The following is a 22,751-nucleotide window of genomic DNA, read 5'->3' on the forward strand; positions in this document are numbered from 1 at the left end:
ACACACACACACACACACCTACCTACACATACACACACACACACCAATTTTAAAACCACAGACCACAGCCATTCAATGGGAGGAGGAGGACAAGCAGAGAGATGAATTACAGAGACAGAAATGGCCCGTGGCAACTTCAGACTGCTAAAACAACTCCTGCTGCCATCGAGAACGTAACATCATTTAGATTCAGGGGAAGAAACTCAATCGCAGAAACGCTTAGAGAAAAACACAACGACTCCATTTCCTCTTAAAAGAAAAACATTACGGGAGGGAACAAGTGGTGAAGGTACCTTTCAATCCCTCCTGTGTCAAAACTATTTTAGAGGTCTCCGCTGCATGTGACCGCCACTGTGTGGTGCGAGTGGAAATGTGCATCTGCCACTGTAAATCATTTCAGAGTTACACCCCATTGGTCAATTAAAAAAAGGATGCATGTTCACAAAAGTAAAAAGGCAAAGAGATGACGTCTTCTTTCAAAAACACTGATATTGTTGCACGTTTGCACATAATTATTTTCCTTGTTGATAATCAGATTATTAAGTTATTGAGTAAACAATTAATCATTGGGTCTCTAAAATGACAGGAGACTAAAACCCAAGGTGAAGATTCAAGACAAAGAAAGCAGCTATTCCTCACACTTGAGAAAAGCTGAAAACTTTTAGAATTGTTGCTTGAAAAAGACTTTTATGTTTTATGTTATGCACTTTTGACTTCTAGTGTGTGTTATCCAGTGTGTGTAAACTACAAACTACCAGCATGCAGAGTAAGACTGGGACAGACGGATACATTAAGATGGCCGCTTCTTTTCTTGGAACAGTGCTCTATTAATAACTGCCGATGTTATGGGAATCCATCGACCCCTCGTTGCTGACCCAACCCCCCGACAGGTCACTTCCTGTCCCTGGATCAATCCACTCAGCTCTAATGAAAACAAACACATGCTGCACCCAATTGCAGTGAGTCCAACCAGAATGTGAACTTCGTCAACGTTTGTCTTCATCAGACAGCATCCTCTCTTATTAAAAACACAAACGGTTCAGTAACATGACTCCCCTTTCTGATGCGGTGGGAGTGGCAAATGATTATGATTTTGACATTGAAAGTTAATGTATGCATGTATGACTAACACCAACAAACAGTGGAATGGATGGAGACGGAAAACAGCTGCAGAAAGTAACTTACCGGTGGTTGAAGTCCACCGTCTTCTCTGTCCAGACTCCCTCTAGAACTTCTAGAGTCTGGTTTCTAAACACACAAATAAACATAAAAATGATATCTCCATTCATCAACAGTACCTTATAGTCTATAAATATTAATATATATATATATATATATATATATATCTACGGGAGTATAATAGTAAGTTCTGGGCTGGTTTCCCTTTAGTTTGCTGTCAATTACAGATTCACGAAGACAGACAAGTTCTGTATTCACAGTTATGCAATTTCTTTTTCCAATGACCGATAAGCCACATTGCTTTTCTGTTTGTGCCTTTTTACAAGCAGTATTGTATTTTGAATTCTGGGATATTCGCTGAGACAAATACCCTTTCATGGCCCGCCATTAGCTCTGGGTAAATCACATGCTGTCGTAAGACTGGTGCATTGTAAGGTGAAAACTGACCCATTTGAACCAGTAAATTCACTGATTTGCCGTCTTAGAGTTGCACATTTAGAGAAATATGTTTTACCATCAAAGGACTGCTTTATACAGGCATTTCACTGCAGGAATACATGGCACTAAGCACTCAGTAATCAGTAAATAACTGGCAGCTTATACTGTCAAAAGGTGAAAGTGACTCTGACTCCAAAAGATCTTACGATGATTATGTGAATGAGGAAAATGGATGAGTGAATCACAAGATATAAAAAAAAAAAAATCAACACCCAGTGTCCCTGCATGAGACTAAAATAAAAACAGAAACAAGCAACAGGAAAAAAAAAAAAAAGGTGAAGGTTTTCCTAAACACAAACAAACCTTTCTTCCAGGCACAACTTTTCAGATTGACATTTAACCGCCGAAATACACTGCAGCAACACACACACACACACACACACACACACACACCCGTGCCTACCAGTTTTCCAAGACAGGACTTGAAGACCAGCATTGGCATTGAGTTCATCAAAGTTCGAATTCCAAGCAGTTTGAGGTGTTTAGTCTGCGTTGCTATCTGGTTCTGATCTTATTGTATCTCTCTCTATATCTCTTGTCTGTCTCCTGTCCACTACTCTGTGCAGTTTCATCAAGACAACCATTGCAATTCAGATCCAGCTTCCTGCCTTCAGCACACTTATATCTGACTCTGACGCATGGAGAGAGGGAAGGAGGAGGAGGAGGAGGAGGAGGAGGAGGAGGGATGGAGCACGCTGCCAAAGAGCCGTCAGTGTGTGAGCACGTCTACCCTTCTTTCCCAAACCATTCTGTTTTTTCCCTCCCTTTCTGCCCCCTTCGCTCTTTCCCCTCCCTGAAGTGACAGTGTTAAAAAAAAGGAGAAGAAAAACAGCCAGCCTCCAACACACACACACACACACACACACACACACACACATACACACACACCCACACACAGCTTTTCAGCAATCTTGTGTGTTGTCAGTCAGTGATTGTGGGTCAAAGACAGACTGTTCACTGGCTGTCAGATTGTCTAAGCCTATCATTAGCCTGGAATTCGCACAGGCCACACCTGCCTACAACTCTCTCTCTCTCTCACAAATTATTGAGCCAAAACCCCAGACCAGTGTTCCCAGATATATGCGTCCTACATGACACGTTTTGCCTTCTCTTGTCTTTATGTCAGAGTGTCTCCACCAGATATATATATATATATATATATAAAACACTGTGTTCATTTATCTTTCAGTGTAAGATTTTTACTAGAATAGTCCGCCTTATTGAAGTTACTAATAACTCAATCATGATGGCTGTGGGCCATCAAATGAAATGTTGTTGTATAACAACAATGACAATAAAAATCTCTTTATCTTTATCTCTTATCAGTTGTTGCTCAACTGCTAAAATAAGCAGGAGAGGTGAATTTCTCAATAGAAAGTATTAAACCGGAAGTAGAAGATAATATTTTTTTGGAGAGTACGCACCCCAGAAGATCAGTGATTGAGCCACAAAGATGCATTTTTCTTCAGTGCATATTTGTGTCTATGCCCCCCAGAGCTTAAGTCAATCGGGTTGAGAATCACACATCCAACTTTAAACATTTTTTAACAGCGAATCCGACTGTCTTTGCTCTCCGTTCACCAGTTATTGAGATGCTGTGGCTGCAATAGTAATGTAATGCTCCAATTTAGAGACTACGGTCCATGTGCATGTACTCTGATCATATCCAATTCATTGAGCAAAAAAACCCATAAAATAAAACCCAAGGTATTTTTAAACGTTTGTTACCTCTGAGGGAGATAACTAATATCAATATTAAAACTTCCAAATAACGCAAGGTGTCAACATCTACTGCACAGGCTTGAAGGCCGGTTTCAATGATGACATATATTTTAACATACAAACATACTGCAGCTGAGGACAAAGATCTGTATTGCTATGATCGCAATTCTTAAAAAATAACTGACGTGATTTAAAAACTATTAGCCCAAACATCTATTTCACGAGAAATATATATATATTTTTTTTTACATACATTAAATATATCGCTATATGTTGGTTCTTAGTGAGGATGTACTTCAGAAAGTCCTCTAACAAATGTACTAAAACACAATGACATGCATCATGGAACCAAATAAAAATACCTCCACAACACAACTGACAAGTCAATGATGGCAACTACGTAAGCTTTGCATTACGGATAACAATAAAACACCGTACCATGCATACACATACAATAAAGGCACTCGGGTGTCTTAAAATGTAGATCATTTTCTACTTTGTACACTTAATTCTTTAATAATGTTAAGGATGAAAGTAACATAAGAAACTAGCAATGGTAGCAATGTCAAGCCACTAATATGGAACAGTGTATGCAGTTAGATCTGAAGTTATATGCACTGTTATGTTATATATTAGTATATGTGTGTTAACTGTGTCTGTGAGGGTGTTTTCTAATGCGTGTGGGTCAGTGGTTAGCAGCTCTCTCTTTCAATCAGGGGGTTGGTGGTTCAATCCCCGCCCTAGTCGATGTCTCCTTGAGCAAGACACTTAACCCTGAATTTTTCCCTGTAGCTGTGTCTACGGTGTATTAATGTAACATGATTGTAAGTCGCTTTGGATAAAAGCGTCAGCTAAATGTAATGTAATGTAATGTGTGTTACCAGCAGCCTTTCCTCCTGCTCCAGCCACCTCTGGTCCTCCTCCATCTGCTGTTGTTGTATCATCAGCTGTTCCTCCATTAACAGGCACTGTTGGCCTACACACTGCTGCATGTCTACTGCCCTGTCCTACACACACACACACACACACACACACACACACACAAGTACAATCATGCAACAAAAGATAAGCACACCAGCAGACATGCACACAGTCACAGATGAAGAGAAAAGTACACACACACACACACACACACACACACACACACTGTGATGAGAGGCCGAACTGAGACGATGGACACAACTTTCTTTAAGTTTAAAGAGAATTTCGTTTTAAAGAGCTCGAGGAGTAACCTGGTGTCTACATCGGCATACCTGTATGTGTGTACATGTGTGTGTTTGAGTGTAAACTTGGCCTCCTACCTCCATTGCAGAGCCCCATAGAGCCATGTCGTGCCCATGTGGATGGGGAAGGTGCTGTGCGTGCGAGTGTGTGTGGACATGTTGACGGGGGTGTGTGTGCGCATGGTGTGTGTCCAGCATGGCAGCCTGTGGGGGGTACAGGGCGCTGGGCACCGAGGGGAGGGTGTGAGGGCCGGGGTACCCCGCCATCTGATCCAGGGAGGAAGAACAGGGGAAAAAGACATGCTGTTAGTCTGGTATCGGTTCTCTTTTGATTACATCTTTACCCCAAACTGCTGCAGACTGGGAATAAAAACCTATTTGAATGTAACTATACACCAAGCACATCCGTCGCTAAAGAGCAGTCGGTGGAGTGTGTCTGCGTACCTGGTAGTGTCCAGGATGCTGGGGACTGGGATAGAAACCTTCACTCGAGCGAGGACTTGGATAACCGGGTCTACTCGGCTACAGACAGACAGAGAGAGAAGCAGAGGTTGAGAAACAGAAAGACAATTTAAAAAAAAGACGGGACACCGGGTCATTCAGACAATCAACACACAAACCCCTCGCAGCTGTTTGTGTGGCTGGGTTAGCTGTCATTCAAAACAGGAAAACACCCACTGGGCTGCAAGTCCAGCAAGCTGTTAGTTGAACTACTGTCCCAATGATAAGATCATCGAGCTCCATGGAATACCTGTATACACTATGTTATATCGCTTGACTACTGGGATCGCTGGTTAGATGTGATGCAGGTGTGTCATGGTTTGTGTTATGGTTGCACGTTCACCAAATACCTCTCTTTCAAGCACTTTTCTTTTTCTAATTTCGAAAAAAGAATGTACTGTTGTTCTTGTGAGAAACAAGACTTTGTAATCCAAGCTTCTGCTGACTGTTGCTGGCGAAAATAACATAATTTAGTAGAGGAGAGTGAGTCTGCAACTCCTCTCTAATCTTTTCTTTTGCTGGGCACAAGTAGCTAAAAACAGAAGTGCTTGGTGAACCCACATCCTTGTCTCTTCTCTGGGTTTCTAGTGATTTGTTGAGATGAAGCTGTTGAAAGTAGATGAACAGTTTCCCCTGTTAGAACATGATTTGAATCTCTCTAACACAGAGCTCAAGTCTAACACAACAGTGGTGTAACCTCTACCTTCCACAGTCTCTCATAGAAGCTCTGGACCACACCTCCGACAGCAAGACAGACACAAAGACACACAGGGAAGGAAACAGACAGCAAAGAAAGGAGGTGGGGAGACAAGGAAACACAAACACAAAAAGGAAACGCAGTAGGAAGGGAGGACAGAGAGAAGCAGACAAGACAAAGAAACTGAGGACGAGACAAACAGGAGCTTTAAAGGCTCTCAGAGGGAAACGTACAGCATGGTGTAAACATGCTCACACATGGAAGGACACAGGGTTCCTTAACAAGAACAACAAGTTATATCTTGGAAGTTTAAATCTGCCCTAAACAGATTCTCACCCCTGTGGGAGCCAATCCATGGAGGGGGAGGTTTCCCGGGGAATATCCATTTTTAACAATGGAAAGATGAACACAGGGACGACAGACCGACAGACTGGGAGGTGGCATTAACGAGACGGGATAGTCACACCAGTAAGAGAGTTGGTTACTATCTGTAGGCTTTTGGATGAATGACTAAACAAATGCTGCAGTGTCAGCTCGCAACTTATTGGCAAAACAAGTAATAGCAGAAGCAATTTTGGAAACATAGAGCATGACAAAAAAAAAATGGTGTCAATTTGACGCTTATTTTTTTCCTTATTGTTAGCGTTTAAGCAGATTGTGTAATTAAAAAAAAAAAAAAAAGGAAAAGATTTTAGTGCAGTACATTTTGGACACACTGTTGCTTTTAAAATCAACTTGTTGTGAGACATGTACTTCTGTCAGGAAGAATTATTTTAGGAATGCTGAGTGGCACAGTGTAATTAAGATTTTTGTTTTCACTCCATGCATCACTCTGAGGCCCAATCCATCGACTCCCACACAGACTCATCTATCACCAAAAAGGTCACAGCGCAGTCAAGGACTTACAACAGGAATGTATTCTGGCCGCTGTCGTCCAGATGAGGGCCAAACAGAAGGGAAGGGAAGGTTTTTATACGGCTTTTTCTGTCATGTTTCCATCAGGGATTTCTAACTGCCGCAAAGAGTATTTTATTTTATATGTTACTTTATTTACATGAAAGCATGCATTTTCAAGTAACCAATTAATTTGTAAACAGATTCGCAGCATTTAAAGTCATACTTTTTAGCAGAAGCCTACATGTAGGATGTGGGGTGATGTTAAAGCTCAGCAGGTGGACAAAGCGCGGGTTCACCTACCAAAACAAGCTTGTGGTAACACGACTGGCCAGCACTCGGTCAAGGTGACAGAGGGCCAGCTCTGTATACAGGCCTTTTAATTAGCGCTTTATGTATTGTAGTTACTGTCTCAATCCTAGGCGTCACGCATTCTTAGAAGCTTTAGTAGTATATCAATGAATAATTAAATGTGACTGAATTCGGTACAGAATGCAGACCAACAGCATGATATTGAAATACATTATATGTATAACAGTTGACGCTCTCTTTCCTCTTGAACATGGCTGAGTCCCGGACCTGGGGAGTGGAAAAGTTGTTGCATTAAATAACAGCATTAGTTCTGAACTTTGGGTTCCACCTAGTGTAAATAAATAACTTTATTATATATTTGCTTTCTTGCTTATCCTTGATAAACTATATCCCACGTGTGTTGGATGGGTTTGAATGTTAGCCAATGGATTTGGGATTCATAACGGGCATCGTGACCAGGCTAGAAATAGAGTGCAATAATCCGAGGACACATCAACACGATGCCTGAGGCAAACACAAATATCTGAAGCTAAATTCATTCACAACAGAGGACGTTCAACAGCATGTCCAAATAGATTAAGCATGCCAATAACATGCTCATTTACAGTCCCTGGTGGTGGCGAGCATTGTATCAAAATTCACTGCACTCAGTTAAGTAATGAGATAAAGATTGGATCGAGTTTGTGAATCCATTCATCAAAAAATGTTGCAACATTTGTCAAACGGTGTATGACACTGGGCTTTCTGAACTTAGTTTGTCATGTGGTGAAAGTACAAAAGAAAAGGGATAGTGACCAACCAAATGTGGAATGTTAATCAAAGAAAAGAAAACTTCAAAGGATCCTGAAAACATTTGCACAAAGCTCTTATTATTATGAGCAAAGGGCCCAGAGATGAACAGATAGTTGGAATTGTGGCCCAAAGTGTTGGTTATTTCAGGACAATAAGTTATCTTCTATAAACTCTAAATAAATAATACCCAAGAATGTTTTTATTCCGTTATTGGGTGGCATATTTGTTCTTTTCACCATGATTGCCCAAATGCGGACAACATGAGGAGAACATTTAAGTAACCTTTTACATAGAAAGATAAAAACAATGTCATCAGCTCCTTTGAATCAAAAAGTCACTATTTCCAATACTATTTAGTAAGGTGTCATGATCCTGAATGTTGCAACTTTTTTGATAAATACTAACATGTTTGCTTAAGTTAGTTAAAAACAGCTAACGTGCAGTTTAACACCACCTGCCTTCAAGGGTCTGGACATGTGTCTTTCAGAGCAAGAGGCAGGAAAAGATGTAGTGGTCGTTAGGGGAAGGCTTGGCATTCGACCGTGTGAATGGTGAGGGTAGTGAGAGGGGACTGAGAGGGGGGCCGGAGAGACCAGCGTGGGCCTCCCACATGACTGCACAGCAGGGTGTTGGTGCTGGGGGTCAGAGGCTGGTTGTACTGGGGTACTGGGATTAGTTTGGCAGCTCCTGTGATAACTGCGCAACAGCAGGGTTTTAAGATCATTTGACTTGGGCTGAATGCTTTGGAGGGTGTAGGGACACATTTTTGACATGCTGTGGGGGAGAGAGTTAAGGTTAGGACTAGACTGGGAAAGGAGTGGGGAGAAGTGCCAGGGATGGGAGATTGAGTTGTGGCCGTTAGTAGGGGGATTTGTATTGTGGGGGCAGCTGCCATTTGACAGGCTCTCTGAACTGCTGTGAGGACGGTAGAAGTTAGTCTCTGACTGGAGGGACAAGCTGGCTTTGGATTCAGATTTGTATTTGAATTCAGCGCTGTGCTGAGAGAAAGAGATATTGCAGAAAGAGATATTTTGAAGAGGAGGTGATTGAGGCTGAGGATTGGCAGAAGGGGAAAAGCGATGGGGACATTGCAGAGATGATGAGCAGAGTGGAGAAGTGGGAAGGTGAGAAGAGGCGAAGGGAGACGAAGGATGAGGGTTTCCAAAGCAGAGGGAAAGCTGTGAAGCAAAGTGCTGGTTTTGATGGCAATGGTGGTGAGGCGAAGGAGCAGACAGACAATCCAGACTGAAGGTGGGCTGCAGGGAGGGACGACGGCTGGGCTGCAAACAGAAAGACAAAAGTAGAGGACGGACACATGGAAATAATAAAGCTATCCTGGGAGATAGAGATATGTTGTAGACAGGTGAGACCGACAGGGATGAGTCTGTAACCATAACCATGGCGCTACTGTGCCTCTGACGAGCATCACATGTAGTGAAAACACGTTTACCTCCCAGCAAGATGTTTAAATTAATGTTTTTGTCAATTAAATAAAACAAATGCAGCAATCACTAATAGCTGCAACCAAATTGAGATTAGGAATATGTCAACTGCATTACTGGCAGTTTAAAATAACAAACCTCTCAATCGTTTGAACTATACTGTTCAAGACATACAGCTGTATGCCAAAAGAAGCAGTTAGAAGATGCTAACAGCAGGGGCATGGGGGCCAGTAAGGGAGGGCGAAGCAGCCAGCAGCTGGGGCAACACACAGTGAGGTGGGATGGCACTGGAGGAGGTGGGAGTTGGGGTGGAGGTTGTGGAAGTACCGGTAATGTCATGTTTGCAAACATGTGAAAAAGAAACCCAAATGTGGTCAAGGGCGCACACAAATCCAGCAACTCTCTTTTGTTCTAATCTAGAAAACTAATATCAACCATAACCTGTCCCCAAATAATTACACAATTCTCACATCTGCAAAAGCTGAAACGGGTCAGAGGGTCAATGGTCCTACATTTGTACCTTGATATGAGACTTCATGCACCTGTCACTCTTCCTTGAAAAGCCTGGAGTCAAAAGCTCCAACCCATTGACATTTGATGTTCTTAAACCTTCATCATCAGGGTGAAAAAACTTCACGTGACAACAGACATAGACATATTTGTATTTCACCAGTGTCCAGCAGAAACCTTGTATCTTCAGACTGGTACAAACAAGAGGAAACATTAAATCAAATAAGTTACCAGTTGAATAATTTCAATGCTTAAACATTAATGGCGGTTGCTTAGAATCATGTGTGACGCAGCAAAGTAGAGAGCAGAAACATGTCACAAACTCCACATGAAAGTGTATCAGAAGGGCCAACTAAAGAGCACAAAGACAACAGATACTCAAACTCTTTGTTACTGCACCAGACAAACAGGCAGACCGAGACACAAACACATGTGGTGTGGTAGTGCCTTACCTTTGGTGGTGCTTCCTCAGCCCCTCCAGAGTCCCATGAAACAGTGACCTGTCTCCTCATCTCCATCCTGCTCCGTTCTAACTGCTGGAGCTTCTCCTCCTCTAATATAGTGCTGGACACGAGGGAAAAAAACACACCACGATGTAACACAAAAATATCTTTATTTGTTTCTACTGAAATGTCACCTCATTTAAGAAGACATTGTTATCATCTCAAGAACACGATTTAACATATGGCATTAAAACACTTTTGACTATATGTATTTGTATATACAGTGTTGTATGCAGCTATGTTACGCCAGGTATGAAGTGAATTGTGACTTACATTATCAATGTATTGAAAAATACCCCTTAACAAATGAAAAACTAATAAAATGTACTTAACGACATTCGCCACCTGACCCGCACATCTTTTTATTTACTACTTTAACTTTACCTACTACACACACACACACAAACACACACACACACACACACACATAAAACAATTCTTGATCTCAAACTAGGAAAATTAAATTGTTACAATGAAAATACAAAAAATAACAACATAGCAATGTGCATATATACACTATAAACTCATTCACTTATCTGCACTGTGTTGGTGCCGCGATAAAATTGTGTTCAAAGTCTGACTGATACCATCTGTATACAGTGTCAGGCAAAACTGTAACAGCAATATTGCTTGAGATTGAATTAATCACTTAGAGGCTAAGCAACGTCCCACGCCCCAGACCCAACATTGTTTAGGTCTAATGCAGCTAAAGATACCACACTGAATTCACTCGCTAAAATGACCCTGACTGACCTGTTCCCTGGGGAAACCGCTGGTAAACCAAACCCAGATTCCCAGAGGAAGGAGCTGCCGCTGAAGAGTTGATTTGATCCACAAAGCAGAACACTGACTGGTTGAACCATCCAACACACACAGTCACACACTCCTTCGACTCGCCTTCCCTCAACAAGACTGAGAGCTATTTCTAGTAACTGTCCTGTTCTGTTGTTTGCTGCAGGGTGTGTGTGTGTGTGTGTGTGTGTGTGTGTGTGTGTGTGTGTGTCCTTGCACCTGTCAAAGTCAGTCTCCTGTCAGGTCCTTGTCTCCAACACACACCTTCTTTCAACACATTGAATTATTAACAATATTAATTACTAATTACAAATAGTATGTATTAAATGAATTGGTTTGGTTTGGTTTAATAATTTACAGTATCTTTTAGTAGAGTAGGTATTTCTGAACCACTTGACTTATTTTTCAAGTCTTCAAATCAAGTCATTGGCTCTTAATCTTCTCAGTTGTTTTCTGCAGGAAAGCTTTGTGTGTGTTTTCTGATCTAAACAAAGTTAAACAAATAAAGACGACATTAAAACACACAATGGTTTGCATCAAATTAACTAACTGACTGCTTCCAATGTCTTTTCTATCAGAGCAGTGTTTTGTAACTCTCTGGCCTTTTTTATTTGAATATCTATTCAACCAGCAAAGTCATTCACCGGCCATGATAAATCTGCCAACCTTGCCTCACAGTTTAACAGTAAATGGCATCATGCGCAGATACGTGTGACGACAATAACATCAGCACCTGGCAACTTAAACGCTGACCGTCTCCTCCCCCACCAACACCACCCTGCCACCTGGACTAACAAGGCCTGTTTGGATTATTTACTCAGGCTGGACTCACCCTGCTTTACTTTCACACACTTCTCACCTGAGAACTGCCCAGCAGAACTGCTACAGATTGAAACTGAGCAGCACGAGTTAGACATCTGGGCTCAAGCGCATTGGCAGGTTCCCACAACAGAGACTACATGTGTTGTTACCTTAGCTATCAGAAACCCTGACCTGTAGGTGGATCATCGGACTTGTTACTGTCCCACAAGGCCAGCAAGGAAACCAACAGCGGGGTCGTTACGAAGGGATCTCTTTGCAGGAGAGGACGAACAATTATAGCGTCTAATAACGTTTTCAATTGAACCCAACGGTACAGCTGCAGCCACTGAATACAGCACATTGTTTCAAAGGAAAATAAAAGCTGACAGACATGAGAACATTTGAAAAGTCTGATGAGACAGAAAGGCCTGGACTTATAATCAATACTGTACCTTAAGAACGGATCAATCCAATAGCACCAGAGTATATCCAGTCAAGCCCTTTTAGGAGAATAATGCAGCTACTAAAATGGTGATGGGCCAGTGGCACTAAGCAGTAATACACCACTGAAGGTCAACATGAATACCCACAAAAGATCCCAGCAACGCTAGAAGGATGAAATGTCCCACTCCTGGCAGGATGACTCAAATATTCCCTGTTGTAGCTGAACAAAACCCCAGGACACTACGTGCCTCAGTCCTCCCCCACACATAGACCTCACTATCAGCATAATATGATCGGAGAATTAGGAGTCTTGATCCGCCAGCTTTGACGATGAATGTACAGCACTGCGGAACTCCTGCTTGCCTTTTTTTCCCTCCCTCTTTAATTCTCTCTCTCTCTCTCCCTCTCTATCTCTATCTCTATTCTTTGGAAAGCTGGCAGCTACCCACTGTGTAAAAACACACACACACACACACACACACACACACACACACACACACACACATTGGTCCAACGTCTAGGAAAACTGTAGTAGTAGCTGAGAGCTGCATATTTGGCAGGAGAGACCTATAATTGATATTATGCTATAAAAGCCGGCCAGACCGAAAGTAGATCAATTTGTATGACCTTATATGGCATGACTTTCCCCTAATAATAGCAAGTGACCACAGTTAACATGGTCAATATTGACTTGGTTTCCAAGACACTGGATGAGGCACATTACGGGTTCCTCGCTATTTCTTCATGCCGATATATCAAAGTCAATTAAAATAAATGTTCCTCATTTTGTCCGGTTAGCACTCACATGCAATTCATGTGTTCATGTTTTCAGCCCATTAAACCACAAACACACTGCATACGTTTCACTGATGAGCAGAGGACACAATGAAAAGGTGAACGAGTTCAAGAGGAGGAAAAAAAGAGACCAAAAAGGGTTTGAAAATGAGGCAAAGAGAGTGCATGAAGAGTATAATTTTTTTTGGGGGGGGGGGAGAGAAGCTGACATTGAGAACATTGGAAGTGTAATCAAGATGGAATTTAAGGTGTGAGTCATGCTGGTTTTAAGCAAACTCATAAAACCACAGGAGGTAAATATGCACTCTTATTTTCCTGTTTCAGTGTGAGAGAAAGAGAACAAGACGGAGAGAGAGAATGTGCATGTAGCAGGAAACAATGGTGGCATCCTGCTGTGCTACTTGTGTTAAATGTTTCACGCCTCAACATTAACAATATGAACATAAATGAGGTATGTTACATCTACATTTTGATAGCTAAGAAACACAATATGAAAACATGACTAAATATTGCTCACACAAAATTAGATCATTATAGAAACGTTGTGAATTTAAATAAGCAGCTCAAACTACATTAAAACGTCTACAAAAGTAGATGATAATGATAAATGGGGGAACATCTTTGCTGCATGAATCTGTTGTGGTTAATTAGATATTTTGTTAACATTTTAAAAAGGGAAACTGCTCTCTGTGTAAATATAAAGAAGCTAACATCTGGAACATGATCCCAAGAGCCTCATTTCTAACATGGATCAAGGAGGAGATCTGGTGTATCGAGTTAAAACCAAACCTACAGCGCACCATGCTAACGTTGGCAGGATTATTTATATCATTATTTTTAATGTATTCATAAATATATTTGTTGTGAATAAATCCATAAAACACACTGGACTGCCATATTAGATATCTCTGAAGAAAACAATAAAAATCAGAATTGAAAAGAAAAAGAAAAAAATATAAGAAAGGTGGTTGTGTCTCATCTGTGTTACAAATACGCAGCTGTTTCCACTGAGTTTCAGTTTGGACTCTTTCACAGCAGCCCACTAAAACCCAAACTCAAGTTATTTAATTAGCACGACTCTTGTTATTACGGTCTATTGTTCCATCAGCGGAAGCATTACTTCCAGAAAACTGCAGGTCCGATCATGAATCGTTGAGTCATGGCGGCCGGGAAAAGCTCTACTCTACTGCACCCCTATTTATCTCTAATGTTTGAAAATATATAGTACATACACTTGTTCAGTTCTGCCTTTGGAAATGTTACAAATGTGACTAAACTATTAAATATCACCTCACACGTTAGTTCCACTGGTTGTCAGAAGGAGTGTCTTAGATTTAAGCACCTACTGTCTTGACACACAAAGCACATCACAAGTTCTTATCAAGCCTTAAATACATGGACAAGTGTCACATTTACTTAAATGCACCATGTAGCTGGGGGAGTCACTGTGGCTGTTATCATTCTGATCAGCATCAATTATAATCACAAGCTGTAACCCCACACTGCTTACATAAATCATCAAGATTTATGGAGTGTTTTGTGCCTTCACACCTGATGATGAATGACACCCAATGTTTTTGGTATTTAAAAGCTTTTGCTTGATAAAGTATTTCTCAAATAACAAACTTGTCTGGCCCAATTAAAAGTATGACACAATATGACTCATGAATAGGTCTGACCCTTCCCGTTTAAAGGATAATACCAGTGATGATATACTTACACAACCGTGTATAAAGCGTGTACAGTCTTGCTCAGTCTTATCTGATCACAACATGCAGGACGTTATCTCTCGATAGATAAGATCTCTCTCTTTGCAAATCTGTCTCCAGGCAAAGCCAGTAACAAGGCAGTTATGTATCATTTAACAAGGAGACCGAGATATCTCATTTGATCTATCTCTGTCATCCTCACACGTCACATCATGTCTGTTACCATGCCAACTATGCTGTCCTCAACCCAAACAGGAAGTGCAGTCTCTATCTAAACAATTACTATAATAGTTTAATTTTCAGAGAGTTGAACCATGTTTATGATCAAACAAGTGCAGAAATGTACTTGGAATCCTATATAATATGACCAGTATAGATGTGACAATGCCAAACACCCTTAAAGGTGAAAGCGACTTACAATCTAATGGAATCGAGCAAAACCATGAATAACTCAGCCCAAGTAGTTCAAAGCTGCACTGTTTATGAATATGGCTGCAGAGAAGGTGTGCTCACAATGTAATCTCAAGCAATAGCTGCTGACATAAAACATATATGGTATGTATCCTCTCACCACACAGGTTCTACACAAGAAAGAACTTCCCACTACGTCCACGTCCGTTATTAAAGATGATTCAAAATCAATGGAGTATTTAAAACTGGATAAAATCAGAGCAGATTAAGAAATTAAAATGGTCCAGTCTGCCATGTCATTGAACACAAGAAGGCATGTACAGTGAATAAGTCCATCCATCATCAACATTCTGGTCTGTTGTCTGACCAGAAGCCAGAGACAAAGGCCCAAATATGTTGCTTGATTTTAAATGTATAATATCTACCTTTTTATATTCATCTTGTTAGATTACTAGTACCGACAGTGACACCTGCTGTTAGGAAGGCATAAGGAAACATACAATCTGGAAAATATAATTCACTTTAGCACATTCCTTTATCTTGACTACATCTGGGGAAATCACAAAGAATAACATGCAGTGGGATTCACATTGATTGACTGAATATCCCAACTTTACTTGTAAAAGATGTAAGATTGAAAGTCCATCCATCCATCCATCCATTTTCAATACCGCTTATCCTCATTAGGGTCGCGACGGCGCTGGAGCCTATCCCAGCTGACATAGGGCGAAGGCAGGGGACACCCTGGACAGGCCGCCAGTCCATCGAGGGCACATGTAGGGACATACAACCATTCACTCTCACATTCACACCTATGGGCAATTTAGAGATCAATTAACCTGCAGCATGTCTTTGGACTGTGGGAGGAAGCCGGAGAGCCCGGAGAGAACCCACGCAAAGTGAAAGTAACATTTAGAAAACTGAAAATAGTATTGTTATGCAGAAATCAAGAAAGGCTGTGTTACGGGGGGTGATCTGGGGGAGGCTGCATTTGTGCGAGCTTAATAAAAGAGAAGTAGAACATTTACTTTTTTTCCAATCATTATCATTCTTTGGAGCTTCTGTCTGTGTAACCCAAAGCTTACTATGCGGGACAAACAATGCCCGGTGTACTTGCAAAATATATATTATGCTTCTTCACCTGAGGTAAAGCATGTAGAGATGAAAAAGATAGTTAAACATTCCCACATTGCACTCGAGATAGGAGCGTTGGTGGCTTGTGCAAGAAGACCGAACCCCAAATAGCGCACACGTCCAGAGACACACAAAGAGACACTCAATCCACACTGCATTAAATACCTCAGCTGTGTTTTGAGTTCAGTGAAGCGTGGCCTCTTGCTGGGATCATACGACCAACACTTTGTCATCAAGCTGTAGAGAGTAGGAGGGCATTGGGGGGGCATCGCCAGTCGCTCGCCGTTCTCTATCCTGCCGATGACGTCGTTGTTCTTCACGCCCTGGAAAGGCTTGATGCCGAACATTAGGATCTCCCACATACAGACGCCTAGGGAAAGACAGAAAAACCCACTCACTACGAGACTGACACAGCCACCTGTTGGCTCTTGAATGCCACAAAAGGCAGACAGTAAAGAGTAAAACAGAATCAGACTTAAAATAAACAAAAAACAAAGCATTTGGACAAAACATCCATAGAAATTTAAGAAAGGAAGTAAAAACAAAGACTTAAACTCACCAAACATCCAGACGTCACTGGCTGTGGTAAATCGCCTGAAGTTGATGGATTCTGGAGCCATCCATTTAATAGGGAGTTTACCTTTAGAGGCTGACAAACAGAAACCAGGAGAGCTGTGTTACACTCTAATGATCAGCTCAATTCATGTCAGTCCAATGAATAATAATGGTGATTTTCTTCCATGTGTTATGACAGACCAAAGACAGTTAAAAGACGGTGAAGAGTGCAATTATGGGAACACTGCGTGTGTATAGAGGCGTTAAATGTACCTTTATAATACGAGCTATCTTCCATGTATCGAGACAAACCAAAGTCCCCAAGTTTTACACAGTCGACTGTAGACACCAACACGTTCCGCGCGGCGATGTCCCTGTGGAGGAAAAATCTTTTATTTATCTTTTATAAAATGTATTCTCTGTATCTACACGATTGGACAGTTGACCCATGACCTATTTACATCCATTATGGAGCTTCTGAGAAAGCAGCATGATAACATCACTAGTATTTCTCATTCTTTATGAGACATCCACAAAGAATCAATGACAATGTTTATCACAAAATATCTCCTTTTTTTCTTTTTTTTTTAAATCAGGACATACATAGGTCATTTTTTTATTTCTCCAGTAGGTGGCAACGCTGGGCTGTGGTTTACAAAACATATGTATCTGCCATAAAAAGATATTGGTTCATGTATCGAATGAATCGATCAACAGTTTAATATGTATTGTTATGTGACTCTGGCCACTTTGCACTACTTATCATGTTGTAGTAGAATATGAACTTTTATCATTCTAAAATATTCTGCTGTAATGGAGGTTCGAGCATACCTGTGCACAAAGCGCTTGCTCTCCAGATATGCCAGTGCCGCGCTGAGCTGGTACGAGTACAAGATGAGAGTGGCCAAGTCTAGACTGTACTTCCTCACCTGGAGAAATGAGCGTAACTATGGAGGACGGAGAGAAAAAAACAAAGACAAACAAACGTGAAAGAAAGGCAGAGAGCAACGATATTTGGTGAAAAATAAGAGACAAACGATGAAAGACATCAAGAAAAGTAGAAGAAATAGACAAGAGATATAACGAGTGAGACAGAATGACAAATTGAGATAGAGGGGTAGAAAGAGAGCAAGAGTGAAGACAAATGTGATGGGAGGAGAAATTAACGGGGACATCATCCTTCTTGTCAACAACAACAGAAAACTAAATATGACAAAGAACATGTGGGTGTATTTAACCAAGGCAGTAGATGACTACTTGTCTGCTGCCTACATATGTCATGTGGTGCATCTGGAGCTCAGATGGAAAAGAGTGCTCGAAAATGTGCTTATAAAAAAAAAACAATACCACAAACCCAAAAAATATAAAAGTTAAACAAATCGTTTTTTGAAACCAAAGTAAATGCAATTCATTAATAACTAAGAAACTCTTTTGTTCCGACACTTCCACATTTTGTTGTGTTTCCTGCTTCAAGAAGACACTGTTCACTAAAGTTGACAGTCAACACAGCTCAGAATGATACAGTAAAACAAAGTAAAGAGAAGAAAAGAATGGAAAACAAAAATGAGCTCTTGACTGTGTGACACAGATACTCAAAATAATGTAGAACGCAGCTGTTTCTATTTCTATAATCTGATGTACTTAAAAAACTTAAAAAATAAAAGATATCCTCATTCTTTTTTACTTTTTTCTTTATGACAACAAAAATGAGCCCTTGGTTTACTGTGATTACCTAAATAAGCTTTTTAACATATGCACACATCCATGTAAATTATCAGATACTGTACATACGGATAAAAATTGTTATCAGGGTCATACCTCTCCGAGCGTGCAGAGCTCCATGATGATCCAGACTGGATTATCTGTGATGACACCCATCAGCTTTACAATGTGGGGGTGGTCAAACTGACGCATGGTCACTGTGGAGAAAGATGAGTAGGGGGGGGTCAGTTTTTTTTCTGTACTAATTGGCTATTCTGCAAACTCTTTAAAAATGGAATAACTGTTGAACTTACATGCTTCTTGGAGAAACTTTTCCCTGACGCTGTCGGATGTTGAGTTCTTACACGTCTTCACTGCCACAGACAGGGCTGGGTTCTCCTGCAGGAAGCAGATCCAAGTACGTTAGAGGCATCTATATAAAGCTCATTTTTTAAAAAGCCTATTAAAATACAAAGAGAATACGTATCACCTATTGAAATAATATTATGAAAGTTGGAAGTATAGCATGGTTATTGAGTGGCAAGCCTGTCACATCTAGACTGTGTATGTACATATGCAGTAATTATGATACGAGTTCAAGTTCAGTTGATTCTTTTTGGTATAGCTTCAAAAATTGACTGTCACATGTTTACAGACGTGAGCGAATGATTAAATGCTACAAAATGTGCACTCAACCACTTGTTGAATCTTTACTGGATTGTATTAATTTGATTATTCAGATATATTTAACACAGATATTAAACGATGTGAGAGAAAGAGGCTCCTGTACATACCGGGCTGATGTAGACTCCTTGGTGGACGTCTCCAAACTGACCCTCGCCTATGCAGCGTCCCAACTCAATACAATCTCGCTGAATCTCATAGTCCCGTGCTATATACACACAATATACATGGAAATTGACACACAGATATACACACACACACACACACACACACAGAAAGATACCTCACATCAGTGCCCACAAATACACTTTATAGTCATCCCTTGCATTTACCAAGCTTGGCAGAGTACTTTGCAGTGTGCAGAGTTTGTTTAAATGTTTTGTTTTTTTTAAATGTAAAACTGGTTGTGTCATTTATCAACTTTTGAAACAAATCTTCCAGTAAATCATACAAATGAGACACGGTAACCATTTAAAAGGAGACACAGCTCTGGAAACTATTCTGTCGATATTATGTAGTGCCATCGCTGAATTTCCAGATGAATAATCCCCATTCCTACTCTGACAAGCTTAGTTTTCCAGCAATCAGCACAGCTCAATGTCAACAGCATGCAACAACAGCACCAGTAAAACAACGACCAGACATGCCATGTAACAGACAAACAACAGCCAGTAACACTCAATGTATATATGAATTTAAATGAACATGAAAGTCCACATTAAATCAAATGTATTATGGATAAAGTCAGGTGAATTGTATAGCAGTGAAATGTAATTCAAAGCTCACCGGCTGATTTTGGACCAGCTGTACAATTATTTTGTCCTAAAATAATTTGTAGAATTTGTATCTTGTAATATGTTATTAAAGTCAGTCAAATTCCTTCTGTACTTACTGTCCAGCGAGGCTACTACATATGTTTAGTTTTATTTTAAGTTTAAAAAAAACAAGAATCATAAGGTCTGTGAGCCGCAGGCTGCTGAGAGGCTGGTGGTTTGCCGACAGTGTTGACCTGACTTTGTCCATGTAATCAGCATATGAATATAGCAATCTCTTTAATACCGTTTACAGTTGTGAAATGACCCTTTAGAGACAACTATGCTGTGCAATAAAATTCCAGTGGTGGGAAAGAGACTAAATGAGGTTACAACATAAGGAGTAACAAAAATGTTCAGTTGGCCATAATTAATGCCTCTAAATGTCGTTCATGCAACCTGATCTTAGAGAAGTCGATCATTACGGTTAAACAATGGGACTACCCAGTTTGTAGGTGGTTTTGGTTTATAATGTATCTATGTAAAGTAAACCCTTCCCTCTTCCTGCACGTTCTCTTCCAGGCCAAAGTTGTAAAAAGGAAAATGCTCCGAGTCAACTTGCCTGGTTAATCAAATGTTTTTTTGAACTGTTGCCTTGTAGTTGTTACCCTGAACAGTAAATGGGCTTCAGCACCTTGCATTATTCTGAAAGTCAAGTGATGACAGTTTGTTTGACCTTATTAAATTCCTAAATCTTAAAAATACACAACAAGATCCTTGTCCAACAACTTGGGTTCTGCTCTGAAGCTACCACCAATTCAGCCCAAAACTGAAAGCACATCAAACATCCACAGAGGAGGGGCGGGGGGGGTCAAATCAACAGGGTGCAAGTACCGAAATGCATTCAGTTTCATTTTACAATTACAAGCATAGAATAAACAAAACATAAAAACAAACATAAAATAAAGATCACGACAACCACAAAATCAAAGTGCCATCACAATACAACCAGACTTATGTAACGTTCCAATCATTACCTTGATCTAGTCCATAGTATTCTGGGAAAATGGGTTAGTGATAGGAGACAGAAATAAGCTAGCTGTGAGTACAGAGATATATAATTGTGACTGCAGCTTTTAACAATTGCCATGAGGTCGGTGTGACAGTGTAGCAGTTCAGTTTCTGCATGCTTTTACACGCGCTTGCTCTCTCGGCTTGTGCTTGTGATACGCAAGGAAACATTTTGAGGCAGTTTAAATGGGGAATTTTGTCAGTAAAAATCGGTCACTTAACGCCCCAACTTCTTTCCCCATCATGCATTACGGTGATCTTGCTCATCTCCACCGCCTCTACATGTTGTCTGTTTAGCTTAATATGAACAGCCCGAAACCTGGCCAACAGGCATTACTCTGCAGCACAGCAGGCCCTTCCCCATATGTCTTAAGATAATAATGCAGTTGCAGCTACAGGAGCCAAATGAACCTCTACATTCATGTAATTGTCACGATGAACACTTATCATAATAGTAATTAGCAGTCGATAGAGCCATTTGTCAAATGTCTACTGGAACGTAAACATTGTGTCTCAAAGCAATCTGAGGGAGCTTAAAGAAATACAGACTGCAGACCTTTTAATATAGAGGCAGTATGTGGTTCAAGTGGTTTCCCCCTTTTATACGATTGCTGCATGCAACTACGGAAAATGTCATTCATGTCATTACTTTTCCTGCCATCCTTTTGTCCACCAATCTAAAAAGAGTTTAATTCAAAGCAGAAGCCTGAATTGATTTATCATTAGGTCCGATGTATCATTAAATCGTCCTCTATCATGGAGAGTAGTGAAACATTTTAAACAGCTCATTTACAGCCTGTCAAGATACTCTCCATAGTTATCCTACACTTACTGGGACGCGCCACAGTTCACAATGCCAATCCCTTGATACAACAATACATTAGTTATTGTGTACATTCATGGATTCTACAGAACCAAGATAAAGCCTGGGAACGAGCGATAATCCCATATGATCCTTTGCCACAACAAAATCATATGATGCGATATCGTGATACACAATTAATAAGTCTAAATTTATAATAGCATAACTCAAATTTCTCAGAAGGTACCCCTCCCCCCCCCCCCCCCTCCGACAAGCTTTCCACCCGCACACGCATGAACTGACACTAGTTTGCACACACACACCGTATGCTGCACAAGTCTGCAGAGGTCCAATGATCACGAGCGCTCACGCACAGGTGCACAATGATGACCGGTCACTTTTTCCAGTGGTCAAATGACCTCCAATTGTTGTGCGCATGTGTTTGTACTTACTTGAAGGCATCGTGTACGTGTCCTCCTCATCTATGATCTCAGCATAGTCGTCCGTTTCTGCAGAGCCAGAGCAAAGTGGGGAGGGGACAAAGAGCCAAGCAACATTAAGTCTCAGTTAGTGACACACACGATACGGATACAAGTATTAACATGTTCGCATATCAAATGTCTCTTTGATGCAACAGCCTGAGTCGCCTGGACAGTATTCACATTACATCTGACGCAAACCAAAAGTCTAGTTTTTTTTTTATATCAAAATTCTCTGTATCACCTGGATTTTTTTTTTAAATACTGCAATTATAACGCACTCAAGTAGTTGAGTGGACACACCTCAACAGACAAATAAAGAGTGAGATTGGCAACAGTAACAGAAGC

General features: G+C 40.7%; 1 protein-coding gene across 5 annotated transcripts in view; it reads right to left on the reverse strand.

Moving 5' to 3' along the window:
* Window positions 1-22,751, reverse strand: part of LOC117745047 (focal adhesion kinase 1-like) — a 55,938-nt gene that overhangs the window by 5,954 nt on the left and 27,233 nt on the right. For all 5 annotated transcript variants that reach the window (XM_034553034.1, XM_034553033.1, XM_034553035.1 and 2 more), the window contains 13 exons: window positions 22,377-22,433; window positions 19,410-19,507; window positions 18,930-19,014; window positions 18,733-18,833; window positions 17,746-17,861; window positions 17,188-17,288; window positions 16,919-17,008; window positions 16,525-16,729; window positions 10,223-10,334; window positions 5,067-5,144; window positions 4,701-4,889; window positions 4,281-4,406; window positions 1,186-1,248 (listed from right to left, as the gene is read on the reverse strand). In XM_034553034.1, coding sequence (XP_034408925.1) covers window positions 1,186-1,248; window positions 4,281-4,406; window positions 4,701-4,889; window positions 5,067-5,144; window positions 10,223-10,334; window positions 16,525-16,729; window positions 16,919-17,008; window positions 17,188-17,288; window positions 17,746-17,861; window positions 18,733-18,833; window positions 18,930-19,014; window positions 19,410-19,507; window positions 22,377-22,433 — 1,421 coding nt within the window. The remainder of the gene's footprint in view (window positions 1-1,185; window positions 1,249-4,280; window positions 4,407-4,700; window positions 4,890-5,066; window positions 5,145-10,222; window positions 10,335-16,524; window positions 16,730-16,918; window positions 17,009-17,187; window positions 17,289-17,745; window positions 17,862-18,732; window positions 18,834-18,929; window positions 19,015-19,409; window positions 19,508-22,376; window positions 22,434-22,751) is intronic.

The sequence above is a fragment of the Cyclopterus lumpus genome, chromosome 16 (assembly GCF_009769545.1).
Source record: "Cyclopterus lumpus isolate fCycLum1 chromosome 16, fCycLum1.pri, whole genome shotgun sequence".
Lineage (NCBI taxonomy): Eukaryota > Metazoa > Chordata > Actinopteri > Perciformes > Cyclopteridae > Cyclopterus > Cyclopterus lumpus.